The 15,462-nt window shown below is 31.4% G+C and overlaps 3 protein-coding genes across 6 annotated transcripts in view; 2 read left to right on the forward strand and 1 right to left on the reverse strand.

The window, feature by feature from the left end:
* The window catches only part of LOC146538429 (tubulin alpha-1A chain), a 22,274-nt gene extending 21,296 nt beyond the window's left edge, over window positions 1-978 (forward strand). The window contains exon 10 of the mRNA XM_085186450.1: window positions 290-978. Coding sequence (XP_085042576.1) covers window positions 290-473 — 184 coding nt within the window. The 3' untranslated portion in view covers window positions 474-978. The remainder of the gene's footprint in view (window positions 1-289) is intronic.
* Window positions 966-7,299, reverse strand: LOC146538430 (palmitoyltransferase ZDHHC6). The gene is made up of 8 exons (XM_085186451.1): window positions 6,973-7,299; window positions 6,675-6,856; window positions 6,489-6,573; window positions 5,982-6,109; window positions 5,593-5,763; window positions 4,360-4,566; window positions 3,819-4,006; window positions 966-3,552 (listed from the first exon to the last, which is right to left on the reverse strand). Exons 1-8 carry the CDS (start codon window positions 7,022-7,024, stop codon window positions 3,375-3,377), a joined length of 1,191 nt encoding a protein of 396 aa, XP_085042577.1. The 5' UTR covers window positions 7,025-7,299; the 3' UTR covers window positions 966-3,374.
* Window positions 7,300-7,752: 453 nt separating this feature from the next.
* The window catches only part of Moe (moesin), a 39,814-nt gene continuing 32,104 nt past the window's right edge, over window positions 7,753-15,462 (forward strand). For 2 of the 4 annotated variants that reach the window (XM_085186444.1, XM_085186446.1), the window contains exon 1: window positions 13,468-13,626. In XM_085186444.1, coding sequence (XP_085042570.1) covers window positions 13,606-13,626 — 21 coding nt within the window. In that variant the 5' untranslated portion in view covers window positions 13,468-13,605. Of the gene's footprint in view, window positions 7,900-8,216; window positions 8,251-13,467; window positions 13,627-15,462 lie in introns of those variants that run through there. The other 2 variants (XM_085186445.1, XM_085186447.1) reach the window with 2 other exon arrangements.

The raw sequence follows: 15,462 nt of genomic DNA on the forward strand, positions 1-15,462 counted from the left end.
TGGGTTCTAGCCAAATGATGAGAATAAAATTGCTTGCACGGCTTGTGTAGGCTTATTTAAAATTATTTATGAGATAAAGAGAAGGAGAAGGTAGAAACTAAGGACTAAGGTACCTAGTACTTTTTCATAAAAATCTACTTTATTTTAGCTTAATTGTCTTTATTTATTTAAATAAACGACATGGCTAGGACCCAACGCGTCAATTTGTCACGACTACATCAAACAAATATTTAAAAAAAATATCCTTCCTTTATTACTTAGAAAATAAACTCTTATATTAATTTCTCAGACTCGACCACAAGTTTGACTTGATGTATGCAAAACGCGCTTTCGTGCACTGGTACGTAGGAGAAGGCATGGAGGAAGGCGAGTTCTCTGAAGCCCGCGAGGATTTAGCTGCTTTGGAAAAAGACTATGAAGAAGTCGGAGTTGACTCCACTGAGGGAGAACTCGACGAAGAAAATGAATACTAAACAAATCAAATATTAAATAACCTTCTCTCGATGACATAACAATAACTACCATTTTGGTAGAATATAGTAGATTTTGGTAGTTTTATAATATATCTGTCATATTAATTTAACAATGTAATTTAGACTTTCATACAGTGATTTTACACTATTTTTTAAGTTGAATAACTAGTTTTAAGGAAAATTGTGAGCTTGACTGAAAGTAAGAATGCTTATTAACAGTATAAACTTTTGAAATACAATTTCCAAGGAGAAATAAAAAGTTTATATATCTGTGGCGTGAGTAGTAGATTCGCAATGCGCATTTATTAATTATAAAAAAATCGTGATAATATAATTTAATTTTGGATTTGAGAATCTTTTATATTTTTATTAATTAAGCTAACTTATATATATATATATATATATATATATATATATATATATATTATAATTATTATGCTTCTTACAAGCATTATGTATGGATGATAATTTATTTGAATGCACATTAAAAACTTTTACACTTAAACACTTCTTTTATTTTTGACAAGACATTCGGAAACACATAAAAATACACTAAACAAAAATTAAATTGTTAAAAAATACATTTTTAAATGGCAATACAATGATAAAAGTAATAAATTTATTATAAAATATAAATATATAGGTAGGATATGAACATTTTATTAAAATCAGGTGTAAATTCGTTTTTTTATATTTATGAGATCCTCCTATTATAGGAATTTTACAAAATGCTTTTATACCTTGTACTTAAAAATGTTATATTTTTATCTATACTACAGATAATATATTGTTATTTTTATTTCACGCTTTATCCTGCATATAACCAGTAGGTAGAGAGGATTGCAAGATTATTTATTGCAAATATAATTATACATAAATAACTGGCATTAATTATTAATAACAATTCTTTTTCTAATCTAATGGTTAAAATTTAAAAAGTAATAGCTTTACATAGATTATAAATATTATGTACAAATTCCACAGGGTGGAGTAAAAAATACCGGCATATTAAATATTATTTTTTTTTAAAAAAAGTTATGTCATTAATAGTTTTAGTTTCTACATATTTTATATAATTTGTAACATTCATTTAATATGTAAATTTCATACATATATAAGATGTTCTTAGTTTCACACTGTACGGGCGAGACCCAGAGCAGGGTAGGCAGAGGTAATCTGGGAACCCAGTTTTAAGACACTCCGTTGCCATTAATACACTTCCATTCCCCACTTTCTGCCTAATTCTGAGGCATTGCGTGTTGAGTGGCGGAACTCAACACCGCGTTATATTTCCTTACCAGAGCGAGAAAATATAAATATTGTGCGAGGGGAAATCAAACCCACAACCGTCACGTTTACAGTCACACCCTTACTGTACCTATGTATCTTATGTTTTTTATAGTTATGTAAAACCACATATAACATTTTACATAATATATAGAATATATTTCATTATTATATTCTTGTTAAGCTAAACAATATAAATACGCTTTCTCTTAATTATTAATTTATTACACGATTAACGATATGATTAAATTGATTGTCTGTGAGTTTGTCTAATTTTAAGTAATGTTAATATATGTAAAAATATCCATCTAATGCTAACCAACTGACTTTAGTAAATAAAATAGTTAATAAAAAAAATAACTTTAAAGAAAATAACGCGGTGTGAAATGTCAGTCATAAATATAATAGATACCAAACACTATTCTCATATATTGTTGTGATGTGGAATTTAAAAAAATACATTTAAAATAAATTTAAAAATACATTTAAAATAAATTTAAAAATACATTTAAAATAAATTTAAAAAATACATTTAAATTAAACTTAATTTCGCTAAAAAATTATAATTCAAAATCTTTTTATTTTTATGTTGGATCACTTTCTTTCCTAGCGATGTTACCACAATATTTTTTACATGTAAAATTGTATTAAATGTATAAAATTTCGCCCCTAAAAATCTTTGATATTATTACAAAGTTTAAACAATTTAAGCATATCATTACAAGAAACATCTTTGTTTTTAAAATATGTAAAAATGTTAAAATATTTTCATAAACTGTTAATGGTCGAAACGTTTAAAAAAAAGTATATTAACTATTCAGTCTATTTTTTTAAAAGATTAACTGATTTATTAAGTACTGATTTCTGCAATATATTGTACACATAAAAAAATAAGGTTGTTACAAACTTAATTTACGTAAAATACATAGTTTTAAAGTTATATAATAATTTTAATTTTTTCTATCATAGTTATAACCACAAATCGGCTTCACGCTGTATCCCGCACACAGCAGTGATGGCAGAGGGAACTTAGTGTTAAGACACACCATTTCCCGCTTTCCGCCGACTTCTGGAGCCTTTGCTTATTGACTGGCAAAATTCAACGCCGCGCTTTGCCTTGACACTAGAGCGAAGAAACGAAAATATAAATTCAAATAAATATTTCATTTGCCTCTGCGTCATGACTTCTTTACAGTCAGACGCTGTACCAATGCACCTCTACAGTTTTAATATTCAGTAAATTCTTATTTATTTTTCATACAGAAAAATATTCTATAAGATAAATAAAAAAAATATTATAATTTAACAAAATGGAAAGGCTACACACTTCACCACTTATTTAAAAAATAATATTCTTAATAATTTTATAAAATAATGCATTGGTCTTGAGGTATAATAGCGAATATATTTCTATTTAAACACTTTAAAAATATTTAAATATTTCAAGACATGAACCTGCTCTAAACAATCAAACATTTACATTATGTTACACCATTTATAGAGTTAATTTAGTTTCTATACAATTAAAAATATGGTATATTTCATACATTAATCAACATTTATTACAAAATAGTGTATACACAAGTACTCTAAAGCTTCTCTAATATTTACTGATTAGTCGTGTTTATACTTATTATTGGCTGGAGTCACCGGAGTCACTTTGGTAACAGGGGTTGAAAGGGTTTCAGGGGGTTCAATAATGGCGGGGGCCGCTGAGTCTCGTGGAAACCACCCTCGGGGACCTCTTTTGCCGTCTTCTGTTCCTGTTAGCTTCTCACCGAAGAGCCAATGCCTGGTTAAAAAAGTTAAATTACTGTTTATGAGTAAATGATAAATGAAGCGTGAAACTAAAATAAGTTTCACGCTTTATCAAAACATGCATCACATCGCTACGAGCGCCCAGTGTAAGTTAAAGTGAAATGACAACATCGCTACCGTACCATATAAGTTAGAACGAGACAGCAACATTGGCACTGCCACCACACCATGTAAATTATAAAGAAAGCAATAATCCCATTGTCACCACATCAAACCAGTTAGAGCAAGACAGAAACATACCTGCGTCGCCTGGTCGCGCGCACCACGTCCCCCAGCGCCAGCGGTAGTCGCGCCTCGTCGCTGCAAGGGGGCGCTAGTGCGGCGCGCGGGTACGACAGTATGGGGGCCCAGCGACCGGAGTATGGGCGTATGGCAGTATAGATGCGAGATCGCTGGTGTTTGTCTTGCTTTTGGGCTAGTTGCTCTATCTGCGGGTTGAATGTTTTGTTTAGTATAGTGCGGTTGACCAGTCGTGGCTGACCTGAAGTTAGGCATTTTGAACTTTTGTCCTTTGTACACAGGAAGAGAAAACATTCAAAAGGAACACAAATCTTAATCTAAATCGATTGTACTGTGTACATCGGAAAGACTAGCCTGAAAGTTTAAAACATGGCCCATACATATAAATTAATATACACAGTAGACATATATTACATATCCATGTCTAAATTGCAAATTTATTATTTTAAACAAAAAAATCTACACAGATACATTTAATATTAAAATTCAAAAACCTAATATTTATGTTTTTTCAAAGGTCAAAATATAAAAAAATACTTACAGTAAGATCATATTCCCCACATTCACTAAGCAAAGGCCATTTTATGCCATCATATTTGTGTCCTCGTAATAAAAAACCCACATTTTTCTTCCACCCCAGGTCATATGGGAATTTGAATGGCGGCAAACCAAGCTCTTTGCGACGACACTGCGCCTTCTCTATTATCCAATCTTCTATTGTCGTGCAATTGCGTAGGATACTGCGTACCTGAAAAATAATGTTATTTTTAATTTTTTTGAATAATATATAAAATTATTATTAACCGGATTGTATTAATGGATGTAGAATTATATAAAAATCTGTTTTTGTTTTTATTTTCGTAATTTTATCTAGCATTAAAAAGCTAAAATTCCTCATGTACAATGAGGAATTTTAACTTTTTAATTTGCTTACTTTTTGCTAAATAAAAAACGCGATGTTTTTACAAAAATATGTAATTTCAAATACACAGATTGAGAGATTACATAGAATGTAGTTACATATTTTCATAAAACATATCATAGTCAAATAACACTGCTATGGCCTCATAAAATCAGATTAAAGAATGATAGACGATAGTTGGGGTAAATTTCAATTAATAAAACGGGAATATGAATGAAAATAAAAAATACATAACATTCTATAGTGAATAATCACAGATATAGTAGAGAACAGTTTACCGACGATGGCTTGGCGCCAGGCATTTTTTAGCATTTTAATGAAGCTATAAAAATTTTTGGGCAATTTTCCACAATGTGAATATTTAGACGCTTGGCTTAAACATAGCAAAAACTGCCAATAATATATCTAATTAAAATATTTTAATTAATTTATTATGGTTAAAGACGAAAGAGTTACGAGTGTTTCGCCTTGTTTGATTTTTCATAAAAATTCAAATCTTTGTTTTTTCAAGTGTAATTTTACTTTTAAAAAAAAAATTGACATGTAAAAAGGTACCTAACAGTTTACCCTTTATGCATACGTCAATTAAGACATTCAGTGGAAATCATTCTTCTAAATGGATGTTACAATATTTTTTAGTGTTATAGTTAACACAAGTATGTTAAAATTAATAATGGCATTCGAGAATTCATTCGAGAAATTAATAAGGGCATTCGAGAATGCTAATATAAATGGACATTTCTAATAACTACATTTAAATATTTCTTATAATTTAGATTTAGATTCCTAATGTGTCTTAAATTACTAATAACCACTAATTTAACCACAAATCAATAAAAAAATCCAACCCACCTGCAAATACAGTAAAGCTCCAACAGCCAGAACAACACCAACTGCCATGCCAGTTGCTAATAAAGTCATTAATAGTGTTGTTAGAGTTAAATACACTAGCGGTTCATCACCCATCCCATAATGAACATATCTTACACGGTTGATTGCATGGTAGAGACATATTATTAGCACCTGGAAATAAAATATATTATCTTTTAACTTGTATATATATTTTCTTGTCAACTGTAAATTTGATAGGTTGAGAGTGTAATTCCTACTGAGAAACTGAAATAATTAATGTAATTTTATTTTATTGCTCTGGTAACAATGTAAAGTGCATTGATGAGTTCATATCATGCTATATGTGGGATACAGTATGAAGAAAAAAAATATTAAAAGCACATTCTTACAATGGAAGCATGTAAGCATCCTAGTACAGCAGCTATAAGAAACATAGTGAAGGAGCAATGGTTGGCATGACCCACACAACAGTTAATCCATGGACAGTGGTGATCCATCTTCTTAATACAGTGACCACCTAAAATAACAGAAATATGTAGGTATAAAAAACAATGAAGGATGTATATATATCTATAAATATTATTGTTTTGTGGTTAAGATAATTTTTTATATTTATATTAAATTTTAATGTCATTTTTGTTTAGAAGAGAATATTCAGTTTTTTTTTTCATAATTAAACTAACAGCACATAATATAATATTATATTTGCTTCATCAACTCAAAAATTCCATCATTACTAAACCACCAGTTACAAATAGATAATAGCCAACCTCTAGCTTGATGGGGATGATACCCATAAACATGGCTGGCAGTGGGATACCATTAGGAGGTCAATGACAACTGTTTCATTATGTTAGTTAAACCTCATATAAAAATAATTATCAATTAATACTTACATTTCCTACAGTGGTGTGATCTCGGTGCTTTGAATCCTTCACATACTGTGCAATATTGTAAATGTTCCTTATCAGCTTCATTTTCCTGTTTAACATATTTAATATAAGCACATGTAATTGAATATACTGATGTACCTCATCACAATGTTTTATGCTCAATAGAATAAATAAATGTTTAGCACTTACAGGTTTCCACCCAGAAGGAACAAAGCCAGGCCCTTCAAGAAGTGCTTGTAGGAAGAAATATAGTGTAGACGCAGCCAATATCAAAAACATTGCCGCGTGTAAAGCTGCTGGCACGCTCTCATGCGGTGGCCACCACATTCCCATGAGATGAATCATTGACCATGTTATTAATTTAATTATACCTAATGTATAAAAAATATTACAGACGACACTAAAGGCAGATTTTATAAGTAAATATATCAGCAAAGGCAATATATTTTCGAAATATTTAATTTTCAATTTTCAGAAAAACTCTTACCTAAAACTGCTATTGGACCCCAATGACATAACCGACGTAAGGGTGTCGACATTGTTTCTAATATATTAGTGATTATAATTATATTTCAAAAAGATTAGATTTAATCTTACTAAAATCCGAGGTAGTAATACATGTATCGGTTTATCACTTAACAGTTACATTAACTTAAATAATAGATTCAATGCTTAATTTAATAATAAATATTGTATTACATATTGTTATATAAGTGATATAGTAAATATAATATATTTTAAGTATTTATTATTTATATTTGGTAGTGTTATAAAGTTGATAAGTCATAACCGCTGACACTGACTGACCATTCGGGGACAATAAGACATAAGATATCAATGAAGCTGTCAAAAGTCGAAAGTTCGAAACTGAAATTTAAATGTCAATTTTTATTTCTTGAGCTTTAAAAGCATAGACAATCATAAGACTGCACCACACTCTACTAAGTGATTTTTATAGTGGCCTAAATTATACACATAATATAATTCATTTCAAATTAAATATTTGCATATTAGAAAGTGTAACTTGTAAAAAAATAAGAAAAGTATAAATTTCCGATTATTAATGATCGATTGATAATTTAAAAGTTAAATTTAAGATATCAACAAAATAATTAATTGTACATATGTCGATATGTGTTAGTACTTGAATAAGGTAATTTTTATTGGTTGCGATATTTTTTTTCCTTTTTATAGTATGGCAATAATTTATTGCAACATTTCATAATTGCCATATATTGACAAATTGAATATGGTACATTTTATAATTTAATAGATGGTAATACCATTTACCACGTCACACAGTCACTTGTCACATCACATCGTGATATTTTTGTGGCTCTTTTGGGTGTGTGCTTTCTTCATGTGTGTTGTGCTACTTATGTGGATTATTAGGTGATACTCTTCTTTTTATTGGGTAAGTTTTATGTCTGACATCGTATTATATTGATAATATTACCTATTTTAGTAATTTATAACATGAGACCTAATCTTTCTGTACCACAACTTAATCCCCGCCGGTGGCTGCATATTTACTGTCGCCGCCTGTACAACTACTTTTTGAACAAACTTGGAAACTAATTACTAAACACTTTATGAGCCTCTGCTTATATTTACAATTAATACAATCATCGGATACTTTACAAAATTCACACAGTTTACAATATTTGCCGACCACTTTCCTTATTCAGATATTTCTTGAAAATGTGTCTCACATAGTGCTTCTCGTTGCAGATTGTGATCCTAAACCGCAAACATGCCTAAATCGGTAAGTGTACTTTTATTTATAAATTTATTGATATTTATTTGCAAGCAAGTACAGTCAGAATATTAATGCATGTTTTATCTGATTTCTCTAATGAAATGTGATGAAGTTGCATACGAACTAATGGACGTACATATCTTATATTGCTCTTTCGGATTTAAATAGTAATCTTAATATTGGGCCAAAATGTGATGATATTTTTATAATAGAAAACAAATATTTCGTAACATATAAACAAACAAACATTTTTCTAATAAGCAGTAATATCATGCATCAGGCTACATTCTTTAGCTTTTCATAAATTAACACTTTATCTTAAACATTTTTATGTGCATATTCCTATAGTCATATAATATATTTAAAAAAAAAAGAATTTGGTAAAGTAATTAACTTAATGTGTAATTAATTATATATTGCTAAGTATAAAGTTGACAAATTATGCAATTTACTTTCAAAGAAATCATTTTATCTGATGAATAATAAATATATTTTTTAAATTTGTTACCTTAGTGAAATTATGAATTATACATATAAATATTAATTTTGAAAACATTCTATTGTATGTTTGTCTGGTCTGGTTATATTATAAAATATTTATTTAAAATATGCTTTCATTTTCAATATATATATTTTTTTAAAATGCCTAAGATATATCTGAAGTATAAATTGAAATTACTATTATGGGTTTTCTCATTTATGTGCAACTGGGGAAAAAAATTGCTTATCAACACATAATTAAAATAAATTATTTCAAGTAAGCTGATATAAGGTTATTAACCGTTGATAAACTAACTATTTTAAAATTCAATACAAACAAGATCTCATATTAAAAAAGTATTTTATTACTTAAATAGAAAATTTTACACATTTTTTATTTCACATTGTAGAGCTAACAAATAGCAGGGAGAGCAAATTAAACTTAATGTTAAGACAACCACCCTGTTGCCAATTTCTACTAAATTTTTAAAACATTGAATGTTGAGTGGCAGAACTCAATGCCACATAGTGTCTTGTTGCATATAGGTATTATACCAATAAATATGGTACACCTGGTTGCAATCCACTAAACAACACAATGTCTTTGATTCATGTGAAAAGTCAAATGTTTTTTGACTAGGTTCTGTGTGTGAGGGGCAAAGTGTTTAACTATTAAGTTGTTATGAATCCATAGCCAGATGGACTCCACTGTTTGTCTGAAAGACATTGAAAGATGATATGTTTCAGTCTGCTATAACAACAAATATTATAAAGCAAAATAAAATTAAGAAGACAGCGGGAAACCGCTGGATTCAAAGGGCGCAGGACCAGACGGAGTGGCAAGCATTGGGGGAGGAGTATGTCCAGCAGTGGACCTTAAAAGGCTGATGGATGGATTCAAACATATTTTTTTTGGCATTTCTATAGATTGACGGTTACAAAACCCTTTGTGCCCGAGTCCGACTTGTATTCAATTTTTTTATATACATTATTTTGCTACTGAAACATTTTGTAATATGCTTACTCACTTTCTATAATTTATATGTAAGCTTTAAAATTAACCATATAATTTCACATGCCTATATACTCACTATTATATTTATTTTTCAGATACTTGAATATATTACTAAAATCATTGTTCCCAGTGGGGACGATGTATTGGTTAGTCATGCTTTGCAACTTTGTTTTGTTTTTTTTTTACTAATTGAATTTTGTTTTTTTTATTATGCTATGCGCTACATGCAATGATTGGTTAGAGTTTTGGTTTGATTGTGTTATTTTAAGTGTAAATTTTCGCTTGAAATAGTTTTTGTTTAGATTTCTACCTTTTGTTTTAAATTAAATCAAATTAAATCAGCTTCACGATGTATCCCGCACACAGCAGGGTAGGCAGAGGGAACCTAGTGTTAAGCCACTCCGTTCTCCAATTTCTGCCGAATTCTGGAGGCATTGAGTGTTGAGTGGGAGAACTCAACGCCGCGCTTTGCCTCGACACCGGAGTGAAGAAATGGAAATATAAACGTAAATAAATATATCATTCCCCCGAGTGGGGATCGAAGCTACTTTTAAAATATAATTATAAAAATATCAAATAATTACAGAGAAATAAGAATTTGTGGAATCTCTTGCAAATATTATAGGGGTCATAATGTTTTGGTTGTTGGTATGCATTTTATTTGCATGTCGAGCCTTGAGATTTATTTCCCTCCGATAACAATTCAAACGAAATTAGATATTTAATAGTTCTTTGAATTCTCATTGTGGACTTGTTAGTCATAAATTTTGATGACGTTCATTTTGGTTTTGTATGTTTAGCTAGATGTAATTTTGATTGGAAATGTTTTAGTAATATAAAAAAATAAAGTCAATGAAGAAATACTACGTTCTTCATAATTGGCTTTATTTTTTTTAAGAGAGTTAATTATGAGGCCAGCTCGCCATAGCAGGCGCACAAGCGTATGACTGAAAGCGCAACAGGCTATGGGTTCGATTCCCATTCGAGGAAATATATGAAATATATGTTTTCATTTCTTGGTTCTGGAGTCGAGGCATGGCGCGGCTTTGAGGTCTGCCCCTTATCACGCAATGCATCCAGAAATCAGCGGAAAGTGGAGAGTTCAGCGGAGTGTCCGAAAGCAGAAAATAACGATAAATTTTGAAAAGTAATTGAACGAGTACACAGTATTTTCTTAGTATGCGAGCGCATAGGAAGGAAGCTAGAAAGTGGGACACGCGTTATCTAGTTAGTGGACACTGCACCCGTGCGCCGACAGCCGACACCATGGTGTACTAACGTGTCTGTACGTGTATTTAGTGGATAGGAAAAAAATGTTTTATCGTTTTCTCTATTTAGCTTTCATTAAAATCTATAAAAAGTTGATTTTTAGCTTGCTTAGCAAATATTTTGCTAGATTTTTCTTTTTTTTCTGGTTTTTATTAATTACAATAAATAAAATAAATACAATTAAATAATAGCGTGTTGTATAACAGTATTTAAAAATATACCCAGTAAGATTTCAGTCAGACTGTTAACGCCATGATTGTGGGTTCAATTTGCATTTAAAGAAATAAGATATTTCTCCTCTCTGGTAGAGAAAGATGTGTTGAGTTTTGCCACTCACCACTCAGTATCTTGAATTCTCTGCCGACCTATATGGATAAAAAATGACGACCCAAAGGCGCCACCAATGGCATCACAAATAACTACCTTGTTAAAATGTCATAAATTCAATAACTATAATTTATTGCATTGTGCACTTGACACATAAAGCGGCTACGGAACGAACTAATTTCGTAATGTATGTACTCTACTTCTATTTACTCTTCACTATCATCAACTCGACGCGCGTCATTTAACGTTATAGTAGTGTTTAATAAGAACTGTCTAATAAAATATGCCATTGCCGACTTCAACCATATCGCTCGAGTCGACTTTGATTGATGATAAAATTCGAACCGCGTACTACTGGATTAACGGTAATCTGGTAACAAATTACTTTACTGGGCTATTACTGTAAATATTGACATCGTACTTGACAACATAGACAAAGCTTTCACTACTTATGTACAAGTAAGTAAATAAATATAGTCTAATGTTTCCTTTGCATCAATTACATGTTAGATAATTCTCTCGTACATTGCTATGCATATGAGTGGAGGTTGATGGAGGCTCCAGCCGCGCAAGATTTTATTGGGAAAACGTTGACCAGAGCCGAAATAAGTCTGTCTCTACTGTTTAGGGATCCCTGGGAATTTTTCCTTATGGAGTGAAAGGTACCTGGGTCAATTCAACCCCCAGAAAACACAAGTTTGGACGTTAACCACTAAGAAAAATCCATTTGTCGTGTCACCAGTTTTCGAGAACAATCCTATTAAAACAGCGCCCAGTATATGAGCATAGAGGACCTTAGCTTCGATTGAGTTCCAGTATCGAGATGATTTAGAAAGCAAGGCCAAGTTAGCCTCAAGAAACTGGGTGCCATCGGTAGGGGGAGATCCTTTATATGGCCCAGGATTGGCCTCAAATTAAGTAGCAACCATCATCAACAAACAATCGCATACTGTTAACAATTTAGCCGCTTGAATAACAGACACAAAGAGTTATTATATTCCCTCATAAAAGGGCAGACCATACCTGGTGCCAAGTAGAAGTCATTTAGTTCTTCACTATCCGCCAAATTAGCGAGAGATTGCATGTTGAGTGACAGAACTCGAATATAATTATATATCAGAACGAGAGAAATATAATAAAGAATAACCATTGTCTCGAGTGGGAATCGAACCCGCAGCCGCTACAGTCAGACGTCGTCCCACCGCGACAGCCTCCAGAAAATGCAATATAAAAAATAAATGCTAACAAATGACCATTCATGGTTAAATACTGTCACCTGAATTTTTTACAGGACGGATGCACTTATTCCAACTAAATCATTTGACCAATTATGTCTATTGTTGGATGATACAAGGTCGTTCATCCTCTGTTTTACATTTATCATTGATAGCGAGATGGTTATCTATCACGAAGTAATTCTTAAGCTTTTTGAGATTGTTTTTGATTTATATAAATTTTATTAAAGAAGTTTTTAGTTGAGGCCAGAAATAAAATAGAAGAATTTAAGGAGTTTCGTGCAAAACGTTCGATGTACTTTATTGTATAGTGATATAAAAATATTAGTAAAGTATTTTGTGGGCATCTATTTATAAAATCTTCATGTGATACATTAGCAAAGTTAACGATTACTCGCGAATGATTTGCACTTGTCGACGAATCCATGTATCTATGAGAAACTTCTTACTTATTCGAAAATTTTGTTATGCATACAGTATAAAAAGTGTTAATAATTTTTAAATTGTAAATATAAAAACATAATAAAATATTAAGAAGTAAACGTGAATTAGAATTGCATTTTTAATTAAGACTGCTCTTCACAATGACTAAAATATATGTATATCTAACTACTTTTAGCCATTGATTGAATCACGATTCCATTTAAGAGTAAGAAAGAATAAACTGTAGGCTGTTGCACATATCACAGAGCACTGCTAAGAATACACCGAAAGCTACCTGTCGCGCTGCAAAATGGAATTGCACAAAACCTTCGATGTAATTCAATGTATAAATAATACATCAAGCGACTCGATAGTGGTTTATAGCATTATAACCAGTATAAATAACCATTATAAAGGTTTAATTCGCGTGAGGGTGTGCAATTTCAATATCAGGTAAGCCTTCGTCCTGCGCAGGCGCATCTCGACCGTTCAGTTCAAACTCTACCGCCGCGTCCGGCAGACGCGGCTTCGCACGGATTACCTTATATAGAACATCCTGTATTGTGTGTGTGACCGTGACTTTTGTACCTGTGCTACTCCAAAACCAGCAAAATGGTCGCCGGCGGCAAACAGGTACGGATTATATAATGTAATGTACAAAGGACAATGCCATGAAACGTATACTTTTGACCTCAGTTACATAATACTTGTACATACTCTAAGAAAATTCTAAACCAGATTATAATGGAAGTAATGAGAAAATTGAATCGACATGAGCTTAGCTCGTGATGGATCATTAAATAGTTTTATATTAGCGTGCAGTTTTCGCTTTGGCCTCACATATTATTTATTACCTAGCAACAGCACGAATGTCATATTTCCAATACGCTACATGTACATTGTACGCTCAATTCACCAAGTAACGCTGATGTCATCGCGACGTCATACAAGTAGAGTCGGTTGGGATTTTATTATTTATTTTGTCCCAAACGGTTTTAACCGTCTTTTTATCCCCGTCCCTGTCCCGCCCGGCCGGATGGAGAGGGACAAAAGGTTTCCTGTTTCGCGAAAGCGTCCTCGCTCTCCGTTTCGTTTGTTTGATGTATTGTGCTGAACACAGTAATGGCTATAGTTTAAATTGGATAAATTTCTTTTTAATTTTATATATGACCAAAAAAAATTCTATTTTTTTTTATTTTATAATATTTTATGATGTAATTCTAATTTATACCTAAACTAGTGGACCCGGACGCGGCTACGCCTGCTTGAACTATAAGAATATTTATTAAATATATTTATGAAATTATTGGATGAATATCAAAATATAAGTTCATTTTGGGTGACGTTTTCTTAAAACAACAAACAAACTTTGCAAACCGTCCCTTAGCAACGGCGGTTGTTATTAACATGGCAGCATAAATTGCATGTCAAATTAGAAAGTATTTTAATATATTAGTATATATGTGTAATGTAATGTTATATAGCCTATAGCACTTCTGAAGAATGCAGCTTTCATACAAAACAAAAACATAGTAAATCGGACCAGTAGATCCAGAGATCTTAGCGTTCAAACAAACAAACAAACAAACAAACTCTTCCGCTTTATTATATTAGTATAGATAAGTAAATATTGAGGCCTCAAAAATACAGGTATAATTACGTCCAACATCGTTATCGTTGCAAAAGGAATTTGTAACATACCTATACTATGAATTGCCGTAAACCATTATAAATGTTATCTAATCGTTTTTAATATTTCATTGCCTCGCTCCGGCGTGCATGGCTGCTGACAAGCATTTTTTTTATTATTTTATCTACAAATACTTTAAGCCTTTGTGTAAACTCTAGCGTAGGTAGAACCTAAAGTGCCAGAGTACGTCCTCATAGGAACCCGAACGGACGGAACCTCCTCTTTTGTCGTATCAGTAAAATAGCCCGAAATACGATTCAAATAGATAATTATTGTATACAATTAGAGATTTTTTGCTTAAATTTTGAACAACATTTTGATGTACAAATAAACTATAAAATAACGTTAAAATTACTACAATGAATCTTTAACTCATAGATTATTCAAGGATCTTCCTCGTTCGAAGAACGTCTTACTTGACAAAAACAATAGCAAAAACCTACTTAATACGTGTTTCTCTCCATTGTAACTTATTTTAATATCACAACAGCCTTGTACAACTTAGACGCGATTATAATCTATGACATGCATCCCATTTTCATTCAACTATAATACTATAATATGATAAACACTGGTTAATTGTTATATAATTAATACAGATTGCCTTTTTATACTCGTCTTCACGACAATTGATGAACATTTTCTTTTGCAACTCAAAAGCTATGGCCGATTTCGAAAATTTGAATAAACTAGACAAAACTAGTGAATTATTTTTCAATATATGTTACAATAAAAAATAAATTCGTTCATTATTTTCATGTAGAGGCCAGTCTTGGTAA

This window comes from Heliconius melpomene, chromosome 6 (assembly GCF_056956725.1).
Source record: "Heliconius melpomene rosina isolate 202511_hmr_F chromosome 6, ASM5695672v1, whole genome shotgun sequence".
Taxonomy (NCBI): domain Eukaryota; kingdom Metazoa; phylum Arthropoda; class Insecta; order Lepidoptera; family Nymphalidae; genus Heliconius; species Heliconius melpomene.

Bases quoted from the DNA above. Each gene is read 5' to 3' on its own strand.
- LOC146538430 (XM_085186451.1), bottom strand. From the start codon at position 7,024: ATGTCGACACCCTTACGTCGGTTATGTCATTGGGGTCCAATAGCAGTT. The intron at 6,857-6,972 runs GTAAGAGTTTTT...TTTATACATTAG, and splicing joins GGGTCCAATAGCAGTTTTAG to GTATAATTAAATTAATAACA. The intron at 4,007-4,359 runs GTAAGTATTTTT...TTCAACCCGCAG, and splicing joins GTGGGGAATATGATCTTACT to ATAGAGCAACTAGCCCAAAA.